General features: G+C 38.9%; 1 protein-coding gene across 3 annotated transcripts in view; it reads left to right on the top strand.

Annotated features, from left to right (window-relative positions):
• Positions 1-16,914, top strand: part of SMYD4 (SET and MYND domain containing 4) — a 41,262-nt gene that overhangs the window by 13,633 nt on the left and 10,715 nt on the right. For all 3 annotated transcript variants that reach the window (XM_043903358.1, XM_043903357.1, XM_043903359.1), the window contains exons 3-5: positions 4,155-4,299; positions 9,083-9,172; positions 10,533-11,697. In XM_043903358.1, the coding sequence (XP_043759293.1) occupies positions 4,155-4,299; positions 9,083-9,172; positions 10,533-11,697 (1,400 nt within the window). The remainder of the gene's footprint in view (positions 1-4,154; positions 4,300-9,082; positions 9,173-10,532; positions 11,698-16,914) is intronic.

The following is a 16,914-nucleotide window of genomic DNA, read 5'->3' as shown; positions in this document are numbered from 1 at the left end:
ACTTTGTTTTGCCAGAAATCAAGGAAATACTCAAAGACTAATGGATTTATGTAAATAAAAATAACATAGGAGCCAATCTGAAGAGTTTCCGCTGTCCAAATTTAGGACAGTATGAGCATCAAAAAGTATGATGATGGTAATGGTTTAAAACAATGCATTTTTTTAAGTCCATGGTGATATTCAAATAAATACATAAATATGTAAAAGAAGAAAAGGGAGCAACATTTGTCTTTACAGAAGAATGCTAATTAATAAGTTTAAAAATAATGATAAAATTAGAAAATCACCATTTTGTAACCCCCAGTGTAATATCTGAATTCTGGCAATAATCATCAATGGATGCTAAAACCATTAGAAGAAAGATCACTGGAAACAGATTATTCCCATGGCCTCAAAGTGTAGCCCCACAGGTTACTTATTAATGTTAGTTACTACAAGAGGGAAGTTATCTTTATATTGGGGAAATCTATCAGTCACCAATCAAATGACCAAACAGCAGCCCCAGTGGTGGTGGAACGGACTGCTTGACATTATGTGTCTCCTGGTTTGAAACAACAAAAAGTATAGTGATATAATAATGTACTCTTGGCAAAAATTGTTTGATCTGAATCTAATCATGAGGAAACAATGAGACAAAACCAGAATGTAGAACATTTTCCTGGCTCAAATCTTCAGAAAATTTAGTCATGAAAAATAAAGCAAAAATCATGGAACTATCTCAAAAGAGGCTAAAGAGAAATAATGACTAAGTGCAGTACATTAGAACCTTGATCCTGTATCAGGTTGGGGTAAGGGGGAAAAAAAGACATATTAGGAATAATGGAGAAATTTTAAATGATATTTGAATTAATTTTTTAGGCATGATAATGATATTGCAATATCAAGATATAGGAGAATGTCCTTATTCTTAGCAGAGGCATGGTGAAATACTTAGAGGTGAACTTCCGTGATAACTGTACTTATTTTCAGGAAAAAAATGTGCATATGTGAATGGATGCTAGTTATTAAGCTATAGCTTCTCAGCTCTTATCTTCTGTACTCTCTTCTGGGGCTGGACCTTTCTGCTTGGCCTATCAAGCTTATAAGAGGCTCTACCTCTCTAGGGTTCTAGAAAGAGAAGGCATGGCTAGAGGAAAGAGCTTGGTTCTTTCTGTCTGCTTTCAAGTTAGACTCTACATGCCAAAGAATGAAGTTGGACCTTTACCTTAAACCATGTACAAAAGCTAACTCAAAAAAAGCTCAAGTTATTTAATTGATTTAAGAGCTAAAACTGTAAAACTCTTAGAAGAAAACATAAGCCCAAAGCTAATGACATTGGATTTGGCATCTTTTCTTGGCTCTGAAACCAAAGGCGTGGGCAACAAAAGAAAAAATAAGCATATCAGACTTCATGAAAAATGAAATATTTAGTGCCTTAAGTGACAATACCAACAGAATATTTATTCTGTTGGCAGTCATCTGCAGGCAACCGACAGAATGGGAGAAAATATTGCAAATCATATAGCTGCTAAGGGATTAATATCCAGAGTATATAAAGAAATCCTAAGAGTCAAGAACAGCAACTACAAACCTAATTAAAAATGGACAAAGGACTTGCATAGGTATTTCTCCAAAGAAGATAAGCACGTGAAATAAGCATATGGAAAGATGCTCTTAGCATCACTAATCATTAGAGAAATGCAAGTCAAATGACAGCAAGATACCTTATTGTCCTAATACTCGTTAAGATGGCTACTATCCAAAAATAAAGTAACAAGTGTCGGTGAGGATGCGGAGAAATTGGAGCCCTTGTGCACCATTGGTGGGAATGTAAAATGGTATAGCCATTATGAGAAACAATATGGCAGTTTTTCAAAAATTTTAGACTAGAATTACTATGTAATCCAGCAATACCACTTCTGGGTTTATACCCAAAAGAATTGAAAATGAGACTTGAACAGATTCACTTGTACACCAATGTTCAGAGCAGTATTATTCACAATAGCCCAAGAGTGAAAATAGCCCACATGTCCACTAACAGATGAATGGTAAAGAAACTGTGGTATATACATACAATGGAATATTATTCAGCTGTGAAAAAAAAGAACCTTGGGAATGTTATGCTTAGTGAAACAAGCCAGACATGGAAGGACAAACACTACAATTCCACTTATATGAAGTACCTAGAGTAGACTACTTCATAGAAAGTATAATAGAGGTTACCAAGGCTGGACGGGGGGAAGAATAGAGAGTTATTGCTTAATGAGTACAGAGTTCTAGTTTGGGCTGATGAAGAAGTTCTGGAAATGGATAGTGGTGACGATTGCACAATATTATGAATGTACTTAAACTGTCCACTTTGAAATAGTTAAAATGATAATTTTTGAAATACTTACCACAATTTAAAAAATTACCCAGCAAATTGTTCCATCTCGGACTTCCCTAGTGATCCCTCTGTTAAGACTCTGAGCTTCCTCAGCAGAGGGCACTGGTTCAATCCCTGGGTGGGGAACGAAAACCTACCTTGCCACAGAGTGCACCCCCACCAAAAAAAAAACACGTTTTTCATCTCACTTCCACACATTTTTTATCCTAACATTCCAAAAGAAAATTTGAAATATTAGAAAAAAAAGACCATCCATTTGCTTTTCAAAACTTTTAATTACTGAGTTAAACTTGGTGCTGCAAGAAAGAATGAATTATTGCAGCTTAGTTCTTAATTACACTGAAGAACAATTACAAAAACATTGAGTTTGTCATCATTTTGGATTAAGATTAAAGAATAGTCATTGTTAGGCAAGGAGAGTTTTCCCGTTATTACTGTTCATCACAACTTTTTTGTTTGAATAGGATTTGCAGATTTAACCTAATTTAAAACAACACAAAAACAAATAGAATAAAGAATAGGATCTGTGGTGTATCAGATATGCGTGGGTTATTGTCCTCATATTTTCTGGACTGGAATAAATTTTGAACAGGCAAGCACACCTTCTGAATTAAAATCTTTCCTTATTTTTCTTTCTCTGTTATTTATTTTGAGATTTTTTTCTATATTGTGTTTAAATATTAATAAAACCATATTTGACATTAAATGAAAGATAATGTTTTGTGAAATTTCCATATATGCACAGATGCATCACACTGAATCACAACGTGAAAGGTATTTCTTCTGGTAGATCTTTGTAAACAAAAATTTGAAAAATAGTTTTCTGAACATTCTGCAGTTTTGACTTTGATTTCCCCTTTAACCCAAGAGTTGCTTAAGAGGCTTTTTAGTTCCTATTTTGTTCATATTTTGTTTCATTGCACTGTATAGTCAGAGTATAGGCTAGGTTATTCTATACTATTTTTCTTTATTGGAAGAAAGGTGTATGTTTGTATATTTCTATATTAAGAGAATTTATATACTTACTTTTAAACACTTTGCAGACTGAAACAATTTCAGATTTACTTGCAAAAATAAGGTAAAGAACTGCTGTGCAACACCCTTCTTTCAGATTCTCCAGATGCTAACAGTTCACTACACTGACTTTATGATTCATCTCCTCTCTTCCTCTTCTTGTCTTCTCTCCCCCTCCCTCTTCTCACTCTCTCCCTTCCTCCCTGTCTCCCCTCTGTCAGCTGTTGACTTAGGTATTTTCAATAAAGTTTAGGTGGAGGCTACGTCTTAGTACAGACTCTTGTCTATTATGTCATTCTCCACACCGAAACTTCTGTATAACGCATTAATCCAAGGAATGGTTTATTGGCCAGTAATTATGAGATAGAGAATAAAAAGTGTACGGGACTTCCCTGGAAGTCCAGTGGTTAAGAATCTGTCTTCCAGTGTAGGGGACTCAGGTTCAATCCCTGCTGGGGGAACTAAAAGATCCCACATGGTGTGGGCTTACTGAGCCCACGTGCTATAGAGCCCATGCGCCGCAGTGAAGACCCAGCACGGCCCCAAAATAAATAAATTGTATTCTGGCCTCTAAATAGAAATTCTAGTCCCTTTGTCTCTGAGACCAAAGATGTTTTTCCCCAGTCACATTACAAAACACATCCAACCTCTTGCGTCCCAGTATTTTATAGGCACTCGCTCCTGTTTCAGGTACAATGGTTCATTTTCCTTGAAATAACAAATCTGTGCTTTTTTTTTTTTTTTTGTCATTGTTGATTTTTCTTTCTTCGTGAAGACCTGAGGATGAGATGTTTTTAAAAAGGCTTTCTGGAGGTTACCTTGTTGGAAAGGACCCCGACGCTTCCCTTTTCTACAGAGAAAAAGGAAACAAAAAATTTCAGGAGAAGGATTATATGGGAGCCACTGTGCTGTACTCTAAGGTAAGACCCACCCCGCAGCTGAGCAGGAGGAGCCGTCTCAACAATTCAACAGTGCATATTTCTTCAAAAAATAGAGTCATTCTTGCTAAGTGGTATAGCCACTAGTAACTTTGTCTATTAATTCTGGATTGGATTTGAAAAACTGGTACAACTCTGCTTCTGTTCATATTCTGAAACAAAGGAGAGTTTGTATTATATGTCTTAAATTCCATCAAGAAAATTCTCTTCACATATTCCCTCAGGCACAAGTGTAGCAAGCCTTACTGGATGCCTTGGCCTCCCTCACTGGTGTCTGTCAGCTCTCACTGAATTGTGTGCCTTTTTTGTCCGAATTACTGATGAGGCTGTTAGTGTGTGATAGTCCCAGTTTAGAGAGAAATTGGATTTGGGGGCTAGCCACCAGGTTAGCTTATAGCCAATGTGACTTAGATTAAGGTTCAGTTCAGTCGCTCAGTCATGTCCGACTGTTTGCGACCCCATGGACTGCAGCACGCCAGGCTTCACTGTCCATCACCAACTCCCAGAGCTTGCTCAAACTCATGTCCATCAAGTCAGCGATGCCATCCAACCATCTCATCCTCTATTGTCCCCTTCTCCTCCTGCCTTCAATCTTAGCCAGCATCAAGGTTTTTTCCAAGGAGTCAGTTCTTTGCATCAGGTGGCCAATGTATTGGAGTTTCGGCTTCAACATCAGTCCTTCCAATGAATATTCAGGACTGATTTCCTTTAGGATTGACTGGTTTGATCTCCTCACAGTCCAGTGGACTCTCAAGAGTCTTCTCCAACACCACAGTTCAAAAGCATCAATTCTTCAGCGCTCAGCTTTCTTTATGGTCCAACTCTCCCATCCATACATGACTACTGGAAAAACCATAGCTTTAACTAGACAGACCTTTGTTGGCAAAGTCTCTGATTTTTAATATGCTGTCTAGGTTGGTCATAGCTTTTCTTCCAAGGAGCAATCGTCTTTTAATTTCACAGCTGCAGTCACCATCTGCAGTAATTTTGAAGCCAAAAAAATAAAGTCTCTCACTATTTTCATTGTTTCCCCATCTATTTGCTGTGAAGTGATGGGACCAGATGCCATGATCTTAGTTTTCTGAATATTGAGTTTTAAGCCAGCTTTTCACTCTCCTCATTCACTTTCATCAAGAGGCTCTTTAGTTCTTTGCTTTCAGCCATAAGGGTGGTGTCGTCTGTGTATCTGAGGTTACTGATATTTCTCCCCGCAATCTTGATTCCAGCTTGTGCTTCATCCAGCCTGGCATTTCGAATGATGTAGTCTGCATATAAGTTAATAAGCAGGGTGACGTACTCCCTTCCCAGTTTGGAGTCAGTCTGTTGTTCCATGTCCGGTTCTAACTGTTGCTTCTTGACCTGCATACAGATTTCTCAGGAGGCAGGTCAGGTGGTCTGGTATTCCCATCTCTTGAAGAATTTTCCAGTTTGTTTTGATCTACTGTTCATGAGAACCTCATGAACAGTATGAGAAGGCTTCCAGAGTAGGAACTGGAAAAAGATTCCTGAGAGACTTCCTTCCATAATTTTTTAGAGATAAACATGGGTTTAAAGCAAGAATGTATCAATCCCTTGAACCAGGTCTGTGAACCTTGTCTATTGAAAGAGTGAGTGTGCAGTTGAAGTGAAAGTGAAAGTCACTCTGTCGTGTCCAACTCTTCACGACCCCGTGGACTATACAGTCCATGGAATTCTCCAGCCAGAATACTGGAGTGGGTAGCCTATCCCTTTTCCAGCGGATCTTTCCGACCCTGGAATGGAACCGGAGTCTCTTGCATTGCAGGCAGATTCTTTACCAACTGAGCTATCAGGGAAGCCAGTGCATTTGAAGTGGGTACCCCCTACTCTGCATCTTAAACAGACCTATGCTTAAAGTTTCGAATTAGTTTTCCAACTATCAGACTAACAACAGTATCTTCTAAAATTGATAAAAGCTCTGCTTTGTGATGCTACAAGAAAGTATTTATCTGAGTAACATGTTAGTGATTGCCAAGAACTAAAACCCACTAGATGTAATGATCACTGATAAATGCCTTAATAGTTCTTTTTCAGAGCTAATCTTTCTTCAGCTGCATGCATGCGTGTCATAAATGTGGTCACAGGGAAGTTGTTCAAGGAAAATAAACTAAAAAAAGTAAAATCAGACAAAAAATTAAGATTTGCTCTGAATGCAGAGGGAGATGAGCATTCCTATTTCATGAAGCTAGTATTTTGGTGATTTGGTACTTTGCCGTTTTCTCATAGAGTTGCTATTTTCTTCCTTTTTTGAAATAATATTTGTTGTTTTTGTCTGATTGTAAATGTAATATATGTTTACTTGGAAAATATAGAGAAGCATAAACAGTAAGAAAAAAATCCCATAACCAGTGAAAAGCACTGCTAACATTTTTGCTTACATCCAGCCAGCCTCTTTTTCCTCTGAAAATATGTTTTTCTTGTACAAAATTGCGATAATGCTGTACTTACTGTTTTGTAACCTGCTTTTTTTCCCCTCAACAATTTATTGTGACCGTTTTCTCATGTTATTAAATTTTCCGCTAGAACATGATTTTTTACGGCTGGCTTAGTGTTCCATTACAGAGAACTATACTTGATTTAACATTTCCTAATGTTGGCAGATTGTTTGGTATCATAAAGCTGCAAGGAACATCTTTCTATGTAAATATTTGTACACACCTGATTATTTCCTCAGGATAAATTCCTTGAAGGGCAATTGCTGGGTCAATTGAATATGATTTTTTTTTTTTTAGGCCTTTGGCACTTGATGCTAAATCTTTCTCCAGGAAAAAGCTAGTTACTCCCCTTCCACCAGAGCATGGGATGTTCATTTCTCTATATCCTAAGCAATACTGATTATTATGGTATTATTATCGTTATTTTGTCTATTTATTCTGGCATAGGAAATGTGCTTACATAGTTAGAATTTTAAAGGTGCAAGAATATACAGTGCCGTCTGCTTCCTCTGTTCCCCAGCCACCTCGTTTCCATCCCCAGAAGCTAATAACACTGATGCTGTTAAAAGGTATTTTTCCAGAGGTACCTCACCAAATATAAATAAATACAAATAATCTGCCACCCCTGCACACATACACTCTTTTTATGTAAATAACATTCTACTGTTAAGCACTGCACTTTTTCCACTTCTCTTCCATTGTATGGATGTAATGTTAATTTGTTAGTGTCTTCTAGATCGATATTTGTTTCCTATGTTTTGTTACTTCAAACAATTCTGTGATGAGAAGCCTTTCATGTATGTTATTTTGCATATATGTGTAGAATAAGAGATTATATCTTTAGGATAAATCCCTAGGAGAGGAATTGCTGGGTCAGTGGAGATACAGATATATATATATATAAATATAGTGTATATGCTCAGTCGTGTCTGAGCCTTTGTGGCCCCTTGGACTGTAGCCCACTAGTCTCCTCTGCCCATGGAATTTTCCAGGCAAGAATACTGGAGTGGGTTGCCATCTCCTGCTCCAGGGGATCTCCAACCCACGGGTCAAACCTGTGTCTCTTGTGTCCCCTGCGTCAGCAGGTGGATTCTTTACCACTAACCAACTGGAAAGCCTCAGCACGTATGTATTAAGAGATATATATATTGCTGAATTGCCTCAGTAATCGTGCAACTAGTTTACATTCCCACTAGCAATGCAGAAAAAGTGTATCTCATTTCTATGCCAGCAGAGTATCCTATCAATTTTACTTTTCTTTGCCGATCTGATAAGTAAAAAATAGCATCTCAGCAGAGTTTTAATTTGCATTTTGCTGATTATGAATGAGGTTGAGCATTTTTCATTTGTTTAAGGGCCGTTTATATTTCCCTTGAGAATTGTTCCTATTATTTGCTTATTTTCCTACTAAATTATTGCTTGTCATCTTATTGATCTGTAGGCCTGTTCATAAAGAAATGAGCCCTTTGCCTATAATAGGAGTTGCAAATATTTTTTTCCAGTTCAGTGTTTGTCTTTTAATATTGTTATTGGTTTTTGCTCCAAAGAAATTTTTTATGTTTATGTGGCCACATTTATTAACCTTTTATGACTTCGGGTTTTTGCGTCATAATTAGAAAGGTATTTCTCACTCTAACATCACTTTGGACCATTCATGTAGTTTCTTCTAGTGCTCTTAACAGTTTCAGTTTTTACATTAAGGTTTTGATCCATTGGGAATTTATCCTAATGAAAGTTTTATCATCTGTTGAGAACCAACTTTATTTTTCCTCAGTGGCTGCTTGTCCCAGTACTTTCATTGAATAATCCCAGTCTTTTCTCTAGTTATTGGAGATGCCACCTTTATGATTATTCCTTGTCAATTTGGTAGTAGAAGAAAGTAGCCTTTATCTGCTTTCATGTTCATGTATTTGACTATCTATGAATTGTTTCCCACATATCATTAGTGTTTCTTCTTGTGTGAATTTCTATTTGCTCCCCTCACACTTCATCATGTGCCAGGTTATACTCCTCAGTTTTCATTTACCTTGAGTGTTGTCTTGTGGCCGACACTGTGTCTGAAGCTGCTGTCTTCAAAATGCTTCACATGTTTATTTCCTTACCTAATCTTCTCAGCTCTGCTCTAAGGTACTTAAAAATGAAGCAGATGAAAAAAAAAAAAAAATGAAGCAGATGAAGCACAAAGAGATCCAGTAACTTTCCCAATTGCATACAGTCTTTTGTAGCAGAGCCCCTATTATCTGAAAAAAAAAAAAAACTCTGAAGATGCTAGTTTCCATGTATATACCTGTAACCGGTTCATTGTTCTTCAGGGAGTATCGCATTCGGGGCCCAACTCTACGGACATATCACTGTGTTATGCCAATCGCTCTGCAGCCCTCTTCCACCTGGGTCAGTATGAAGTGAGTATCAGAATGCCTGGTGTGATTGGAGAGGATCTGCAGGGGGTTTCCGGGGGGACTAGACCTTCATCCTTGCTTCTACCTCAGAACACTAAAATTGGGCCCTGTGCAACTGGTTGAATCGGAACCAAATGGATATCCTCCCGAACTTGTTCTTTCTCGTCGTTCACTTCACTTGTCACAGGTTATTATGTAGGGTGGTGTTGGTTGGCAGGAAGGAGACATGCACGTTCCCCAGGGCCGTGGACTCTATCCAGTGGGTCAGCAGTGCTCAGCTGTTAAGATCAGTTGTGACATACACAGCCATTGCTAATAATGCTTTAGGCTCTAAGTGTTTGCAAACTATTTATTTGTTTGGGTTATTTTTTTAAATAAATAGATGAGTGGGTTTAAGAATATCCCTGTAGGTCTTCCGGGTGGCTCAGTGGTAAAGAATCTGTCTGCCAACTCAGGAGTTGCAGGTTTGATCCCTGGTCAGGGAAGATCCCACATGCTGCAGAGCAACAACTAAGTCCGTGCTCCACGACTATTGAGCCTGAGCCCTAGAGCTCGTGCCCCACAACAAGAGAAGCCACCTCAATGAGGAGGCCGCACACTGCAACTAGAGAGTAGCCCCTATTCTCCACAACTAGAGAAAAACCCGAGCAGCCACGAAGACCCAGCACAACCGAAAATAAAAAAGTGGCGGGGGTGGGGAAAGAACTGTGTGAGTAATCACAAGTTCACACTTAAGCCCTTTGGTCCAAAAGAGAAGAGCAAGAATCTAGCTCCAGTCCCCCGGCAAGAAAAGCCTGGGCTACTGAAGACAGCGATGGGAAGACCTTGTGAAGCGTTCAGCCCTTTATATCTTCCCTGTATTATTACTTCTTACAATAATGATTCCCATATATTAAGCACATACTGTCTTCCAGGCACCTTTTTAACACTTCAGGTATATTACCTTGTTTTCGTCTTTACTTCTATCCTGTGAGGTATTATTCCCATTTTTTCCGATGTGAAAACTTAAACACTGAGAAACTAATTCACTGCACAAGGTCATACAACTAGTAAGAGGCAGAGTCTGTACTGAGATGCCCTCTTAATCACCATAATATGCCCCTTCTATCTGTTAAACTTTTTTCCTTAGAATCAAAAATAGTTAATGACAGTTAAACATAATACCTTCACCATGTATTTCTAATCACTAAACTAAAAGATCACAGTACAATATGATCTAAAGAAATAAGCACATGGTTGTAGTTGCTCTATTTTTAATAATCCTTCACTCACTTGTAGAGTGAAGGATTTTTGTTAAGACTTCCAAGTGAATATTTTAGAGTAGGGACGGACGGTCATTTGGGAATCTCCTTTCTGTTTTTAGACATGCCTTAAAGACATCGTCAGAGCGCAGACGCACGGGTATCCAGAAAGATTGCAACCCAAGCTGCTGTTGCGTAAGGCAGAGTGTCTGGTGACCCTGGGGAGACCACAGGAGGCAAGCCAGACCATCAGTGATCTTGAAAGTAACTTTGCTGCCAAGCCAACCCTCTCAGCTTCCCAATTTCAGATTCTGCAGAGAACCCTCTGTCGTGTGAAAGTGAAAGTACACGAAAAGGAGAATCTCCCAGAAGTCTTCCCAGAGGCTCTAACCAAAACCTTTGAGGCCGTGGCCCTCAGGGAAGAGAATGAACAAATTCCCAGTGCCTCGTCCTCTGTCAGCTTACATAGAGACCCTTTAAAAGGCCGCTGTCTGGTTGCCACAAAAGATATCCTCCCAGGAGAGCTTCTGGTGAAAGAGGATGCTTTTGTGAGTGTCCTTAACCCAGGAGAAATGCCACCGCGACGTCATGGCCTGGAGAGCAAGTGGGACATCCAAGTGACCAATGGGGACCTTCACTGCCACCGATGTCTGAGGCGCACTCTGGCCCCGGTTCCCTGTGATGGCTGCAGCTATGCCAAGTATTGCAGCCAGGAGTGTATGCAGCAGGCCTGGGATCGCTACCATGGTGTGGAGTGTTCTCTGGGGGCTCTGCTTCTCACACTGGGCGTGTTTTGTCATGTTGCCCTGAGGTCGGCTCTCTTAGCTAGGTTTGAGGATGTTGGCAAAGTCATAAAGACACTCTGTGGTGAGATGAGTAACCAGGGCATCTGCTTACCTGAAAGCGAGGATCCAGCACAAATACTCAAATATGACCTGAGAGGAGAGGGGGAAAAAAAGGATAAAGCAGTTGAGACCCCAATTCCTGGATGTGATATTAATGGGAAATATGAAAGGAATTATAATGCCGTCTTCCACCTTTTACCCCATACTGAAAACCATAGCCCTGAGCACAAATTCCTCTGTGCTCTAAGTGTTTCTGCACTGTGCAGGCAGCTCGAAGCAGCCGGTTTGCAGGCCTTCACAACAGATCTGAAACCAACTAAACTGAAAGCTGCAGAGACTCCTGTGTTGTGTGCAGAGCTGAATGTTTGGGGAGTGGCCATGCTGAGACACATGTTACAGCTGCAGTGTAATGCTCAGGCAATAACGACCATCCAGCACACAGGTAAGAGGAAACCTCTCTATTCTGCCTTACAATATTGTTCTTGATAGAGCTAACATTTACAGGGGAGAAAGAACTGTAAAGGAGAACAGTAGTCAAATCAGTGATTTAAGGGAAGACACAGCTGTCTTATGCTTATGCCATTGAGAAGCTCTGTGACTTTAAATTACTTTGATCCTACTCTGCCTCAGCTTTCTCATCTGTAAAATGGGTAGTTTAATCTCACCTAACTTTACAGAGTTGTGAAGCTGATGTGCTTATTTGTAAAAATAAAGTTAAAAATCTTATCCCCCCCAACAGTTACACTGTTAATTTTTGTTTTAACTTTGTTTTTGTTAAAATTTTGTTTTAAATTTATTTCAAATTTTATTTATTTATGGTTGTGCTGGGTCTTGGAGAAGGCAATGGCAACCCACTCCAGTCCTCTTGCTTGGAAAATCCCGTGGACGGAGGAGCCTGGTAGGCTGCAGTCCATGGGGTCACTAAGAGTCAGACACGACTGAGCGACTTCACTTTCACTTTCATGCACTGGAGAAGGAAATGGCAACCCACTCCAGTGTTTTTGCCTGGAGAATCCCAGGGACGGGGGAGCCTGGTGGGCTGTCGTCTATGGGGTCGCACAGAGTCGGACACGACTGAGGCAACTTAGCAGCAGCAGCAGCAGTGCTGGGTCTTCATTGCTGTGCACGGGCTTTCTCTAGTTGTGGTGAGCAGGGGCTCCTCTAGGTGTGGTGCAGAGGCCTTTCAGTACAGTGGTTCTTGCAGAGCATGGGCTCTGGGGTGCCTAGGCTTCAGTAGTTTTGGCACGAGGGCTCAGTAGGGGTGGTACGCAGGCTTAATTGCCCTGCAGCATGTGGAATCTTCTTGGATCAGAGATCAAACCCATGTCTTCTGCATCTGCAGGCAGATCCTTAACCACTGGACCACCAGGGAAATCCTACACTGTTAATCTTTTATTGCGAAGGAAAGCTCAAACAATCTGGACAAAACAATCACGACAAACAAGACTGCAGACAGAGCAGGGTCTGTAATTAAAGTATCAGAATCTTAACTTATTCCTGTGACACAGCTATTCTTGTCTCTTCTCTTTTCACCTGACAGATTTTCCCCTCCATTCTTCTGTTTTAAATTTCCAAGAGAGGAATCTGGCCCAGCACAGCTTTTCATGTAATACTGTTATAGTGGGCTGTATGACTATTTCTAATCAAACATGGATTACCATATCTATGTTTGAGCTGCCTTTGGTCTCAGGGCCATTGCTAGACACAGACCAGGCTAGCCCTGTTTTCCTGAATTAGACCCTGGAGATAAGGCTGTTAAGGCAGATGGGGAGGGTACCTGTGCCCAGCATCCTGAGTGCCACCTCTAATACGATTGTACTGACAACAGATACTATTATTAGCAAAGAAATGGTGTTTCCAACATTTCTGTTTGATCTCCATTTTAACAGTGTGTTTCAATTCAATCAGCTCACGATACTTTTCTCAATTTCCTAATTAGCTCTCTGGAGGGGAGGAATGAGGTCATATCTACACCTAGGATTTATAGGCAGATATTAAATGTGGCTTCACTGAACTATATATGCTTAGCTCTTTTGTCTCACATGAGGTAATGCAGAATTCTGTCAACCTTTTGTTTATATTTTTTATCTCTAATTTTAATTCAGCTGCCAAGTTACACAGTGTATAGGTATTTCATTGGACATATTTTGGGGCAGGACTCAATTTCCCATCCTGAAGCACAGGAAACATCCCAAAATAGCACTGGCCTCATCCCATGATACAACAGAATCACACTGCATGCCAGTCTCCATTTTCTTCTCTGCCTTTTGCTGCTTTGAGCCATTGCTGCCTTCTAAAATATATCTGTTGAGTGTTTCTCCAGAATCGTGTTTTCCCTTGGGTGCTTTCACTGGCATTTTAAAAAATACTGTTTTCATTTTGTTTTGTTTTTCTGAATATAAAAAATAGTATATGGAGCTTCCAGATTATACAGCAGAAAGCTACCACCTTTTGATTCTATTGTGTCTTGCCTCTAAAATACTAAGTAGAACATATGAGAAAAGATACAAATGTCAGTAGCTTGCAAAACTATGGAAACTGTTGTCTGGGAAAAACAATAGAGGTGACCACTAACTCAGGCTGAATCCTTGAGGCAGGATGGCAAAGCCAGAGAGACGAACGTGTTTTCCATCCACCCTCCCTCATTGGCCTCCCCTTTATGGTCAGAGAATCGTAGCCTAAATGTTTTTGTTCCCTGTGCGTGATATTGCATTGCAGTCAATTTTTTATTTACACAGCAAGTTTTGGGTAAAATTTTTCATAAGTTGTTAAGAATGAATTTTGGTAAGAAGAATATGTATAGTCAGGAACACTTGTATCTTCTGTGGCTGAAAAGGACTAGGAAAATAGATATGTACCATAATACTGGTCACCTGCAGTGATCGGAAAAGGATTGGTGACTCTGTCTTCATCTGTGAGGTTCTAGTGTTTTATGCATGATTTATTCTTACTTATGCTTGAAATGTATATACATAGAAAAAACAACACTAGAAGTAAAAATACCAAAATCTTAATTAGCAGTGATGAATTCTGAAAGTGGAAATATGGGTGATTACAGCTTTCTTTGAACAGTTCTGTATTTTTAAAATTAAAAACACGTTTTCACACTGTGGTAACATTATTCTAGTAAATTTAAAATTGGTTGTTTACCTTTCCCTTCATTCTAGGGAAACGAAAAACATTCAAAAAAATAGTTCACAAAGCAAAAGATAGGAAAATTATAAAAATGAGTCTATAACAGTAAATATAAATGGACTAAACTCTATTAAATGAATCTTTTAGGTTGGGTCAAAAAGATTAAAATCCAACTATATTCTGTTTACAAAAAGTATTAGTTGCTCAGTTGTGTCCGACTCTTTGTGACCCCATGGACTATAGCCTGCCAGACTTCTCTGTCCATGGGATTCTCCAGGCAAGAATACTGGAGTGGGTTGCCATTCCCTTCTCCAGGTGACACTTGAAACAACGTGAAGTGTTTGGGCAGGACATGTCAGAAATCACAAGCAAATCAGGGTATTAATGTAAAACAGTAGAACCCAAGGTAAGATATCTAGTAAAACAAAGAGGCATTTTATTTTGGTAAAGGATACTTTTCTGAAATATATCATCAAGCTTAGCTCTCAGGAACATTGAGATTGTGTCTGTAAAACAAAAGTGACTATACAAGGAGAAACTGGCAAAAACTTCATGGTTAAAAGAAACTTTAATATGCCACTCGGATCAAATATATTCAAAATAAGGATATGGAAACGAAGATAACATAAGAAAATAGGGAATTCAGAAATATAGTCATCAAAGCTTGTGTCCTATAGACCAAGGTTTAGCCAGCTTTTTCTGCAAAGGGCCAGATAGTAAATATCTGGGGCTTTGCAGACCATATGGTCTCTTTTGCAGCCATTCAACCGCACTTGTAGCGTGAAAGCAATGATAAATAGTATACAAATAAGTGTGCCTGGCTGGGCTCCAATAAAAATTTATTATGGACCCTGAAATTTGAATTCCTTACGATTTTTCATTTCATGCGAATTTTCTTTTGAACCGCTTACAAATGTAAACACCAAACTCCCCTGGTGGTCCAGTGGTTAAGAATCCACCTGCCAGTGAAGGGGACATGGGTTCAATCTCAGGTCCTGGAAGATTCCACAGGCCGAGGAGCAGCTAAGCCCGTGGGCCACAACTACTGAAGCCCTCACCCTGGAGCCCACATACCGCAGCAAGAGAAGTGCCCGCAATGAGAAACCCTCTCACCGCAGCTAGAGAGTGGGCCCTGCTCTCCCTGCAATTGGAGAAAGCCCCATGCACAGCAACGAAGATCCAGGGCAGCCAAAAATAAAAATAAATAAGTGATTTTTAAAAATGTAAAAGCCAATCTTAGGCCACATATGTACAAAGAAGAGGCAGCAGGCAGGATTTGGCACAAGACTATACAGTTTATAGGTTCCTGATAGAGACAGAAGTTTGACAAATCCAATTAAGAAATCCAGGGGAAGACGCCCCAAAATTAGAAACAATGAAGGGGTGTAGCCAAGAATATAAATTTATTTTTGAATTTCAAAATACTAAGTAGACAACTTTGTAGAAAAATAGAAATTGCCTAAATTTTTCCAGAGGGAGGAGAATGCTTCAAAAGTCCGATGATTATGGAAGAAATTGAAAAAGTTATCAAAATATTTCCATAAAAACAAGCTAGACCCACTCTTCTCTATGTGAGTTCTTTAAAACTTTTAAGGAACATATTTAACTTTAAAGTACTTTTAAAAGTAAAGATACTTTTAAAAAGATCTTTCAAGAACAGAAAGATATTTTTATATCTTTTTTATATAATTTAAACATTATAAAAATATCTGAAAATATAATGATATTTTTATATCATTTTTATACCTTATAAACTCTTCCAGGACATGGGTACAACCTAGTACCTTTTCCCACTCATTTTACAAAGCCCAGAATAAAAACTATAGACCAGTCTCACTTGTAAATAAAGATGCAGAAACCCTGAAAAAAAAAAATCACTGCTGTGTCACATCCAGCAGTTTATTAAAGGAACATTCATATATAACCAAGTAGAATCTCTTTCAGAATTGCAAGGATATTTTAATTTGGAAAGATATAAAAGAAGGCTTGGATAAATGCAGACACATGCCATGTCCTGAGAAGGAAAGACTGAAAACTGTAAAAACGCCGATTTCCCTGCATTGACCTAATCAGTTTAATGCCATTTCCAACAAAATCACGATTGGGTTTTTCTTAAACTTTGACACTGTCCTAAATTTCTTCTTGAATAACTGGGTAGGAATAGCCTTTTTGTTGTAAAAAGTACTGATGGGACTTAGTACTGCTAGGTTTCCTATCAGCATTGAGCTACAATAATTAAAAGCAGTATGGTACTGATATGATAGCCCCCCAAAAGTATTAGATTCTTTCTTTCTTCAAGTCATTAAAAAATTAAATATTGAAAAATTAAACCATAAAATATCTAGAGAAAGATAAGTGAATTTTTACATAATTTTAGGGTGGTCAGAGAAGCTTTTCTAAAGTATATAATACCAAATTTCGGTAATTAGAAGATAGCTAGATTTAACTTAAATACCAAATTTCAAAAACATTATCATCAGAAAAGAAGATAGAGAAGGTAGGTGAAAGAGGTCCTTGAAGGAAT

This window comes from Cervus elaphus, chromosome 5, assembly GCF_910594005.1.
Source record: "Cervus elaphus chromosome 5, mCerEla1.1, whole genome shotgun sequence".
NCBI lineage: Eukaryota > Metazoa > Chordata > Mammalia > Artiodactyla > Cervidae > Cervus > Cervus elaphus.
Note: the sequence above shows the minus strand (reverse complement) of the source record. Positions and strands in the feature narration are given on the sequence as shown.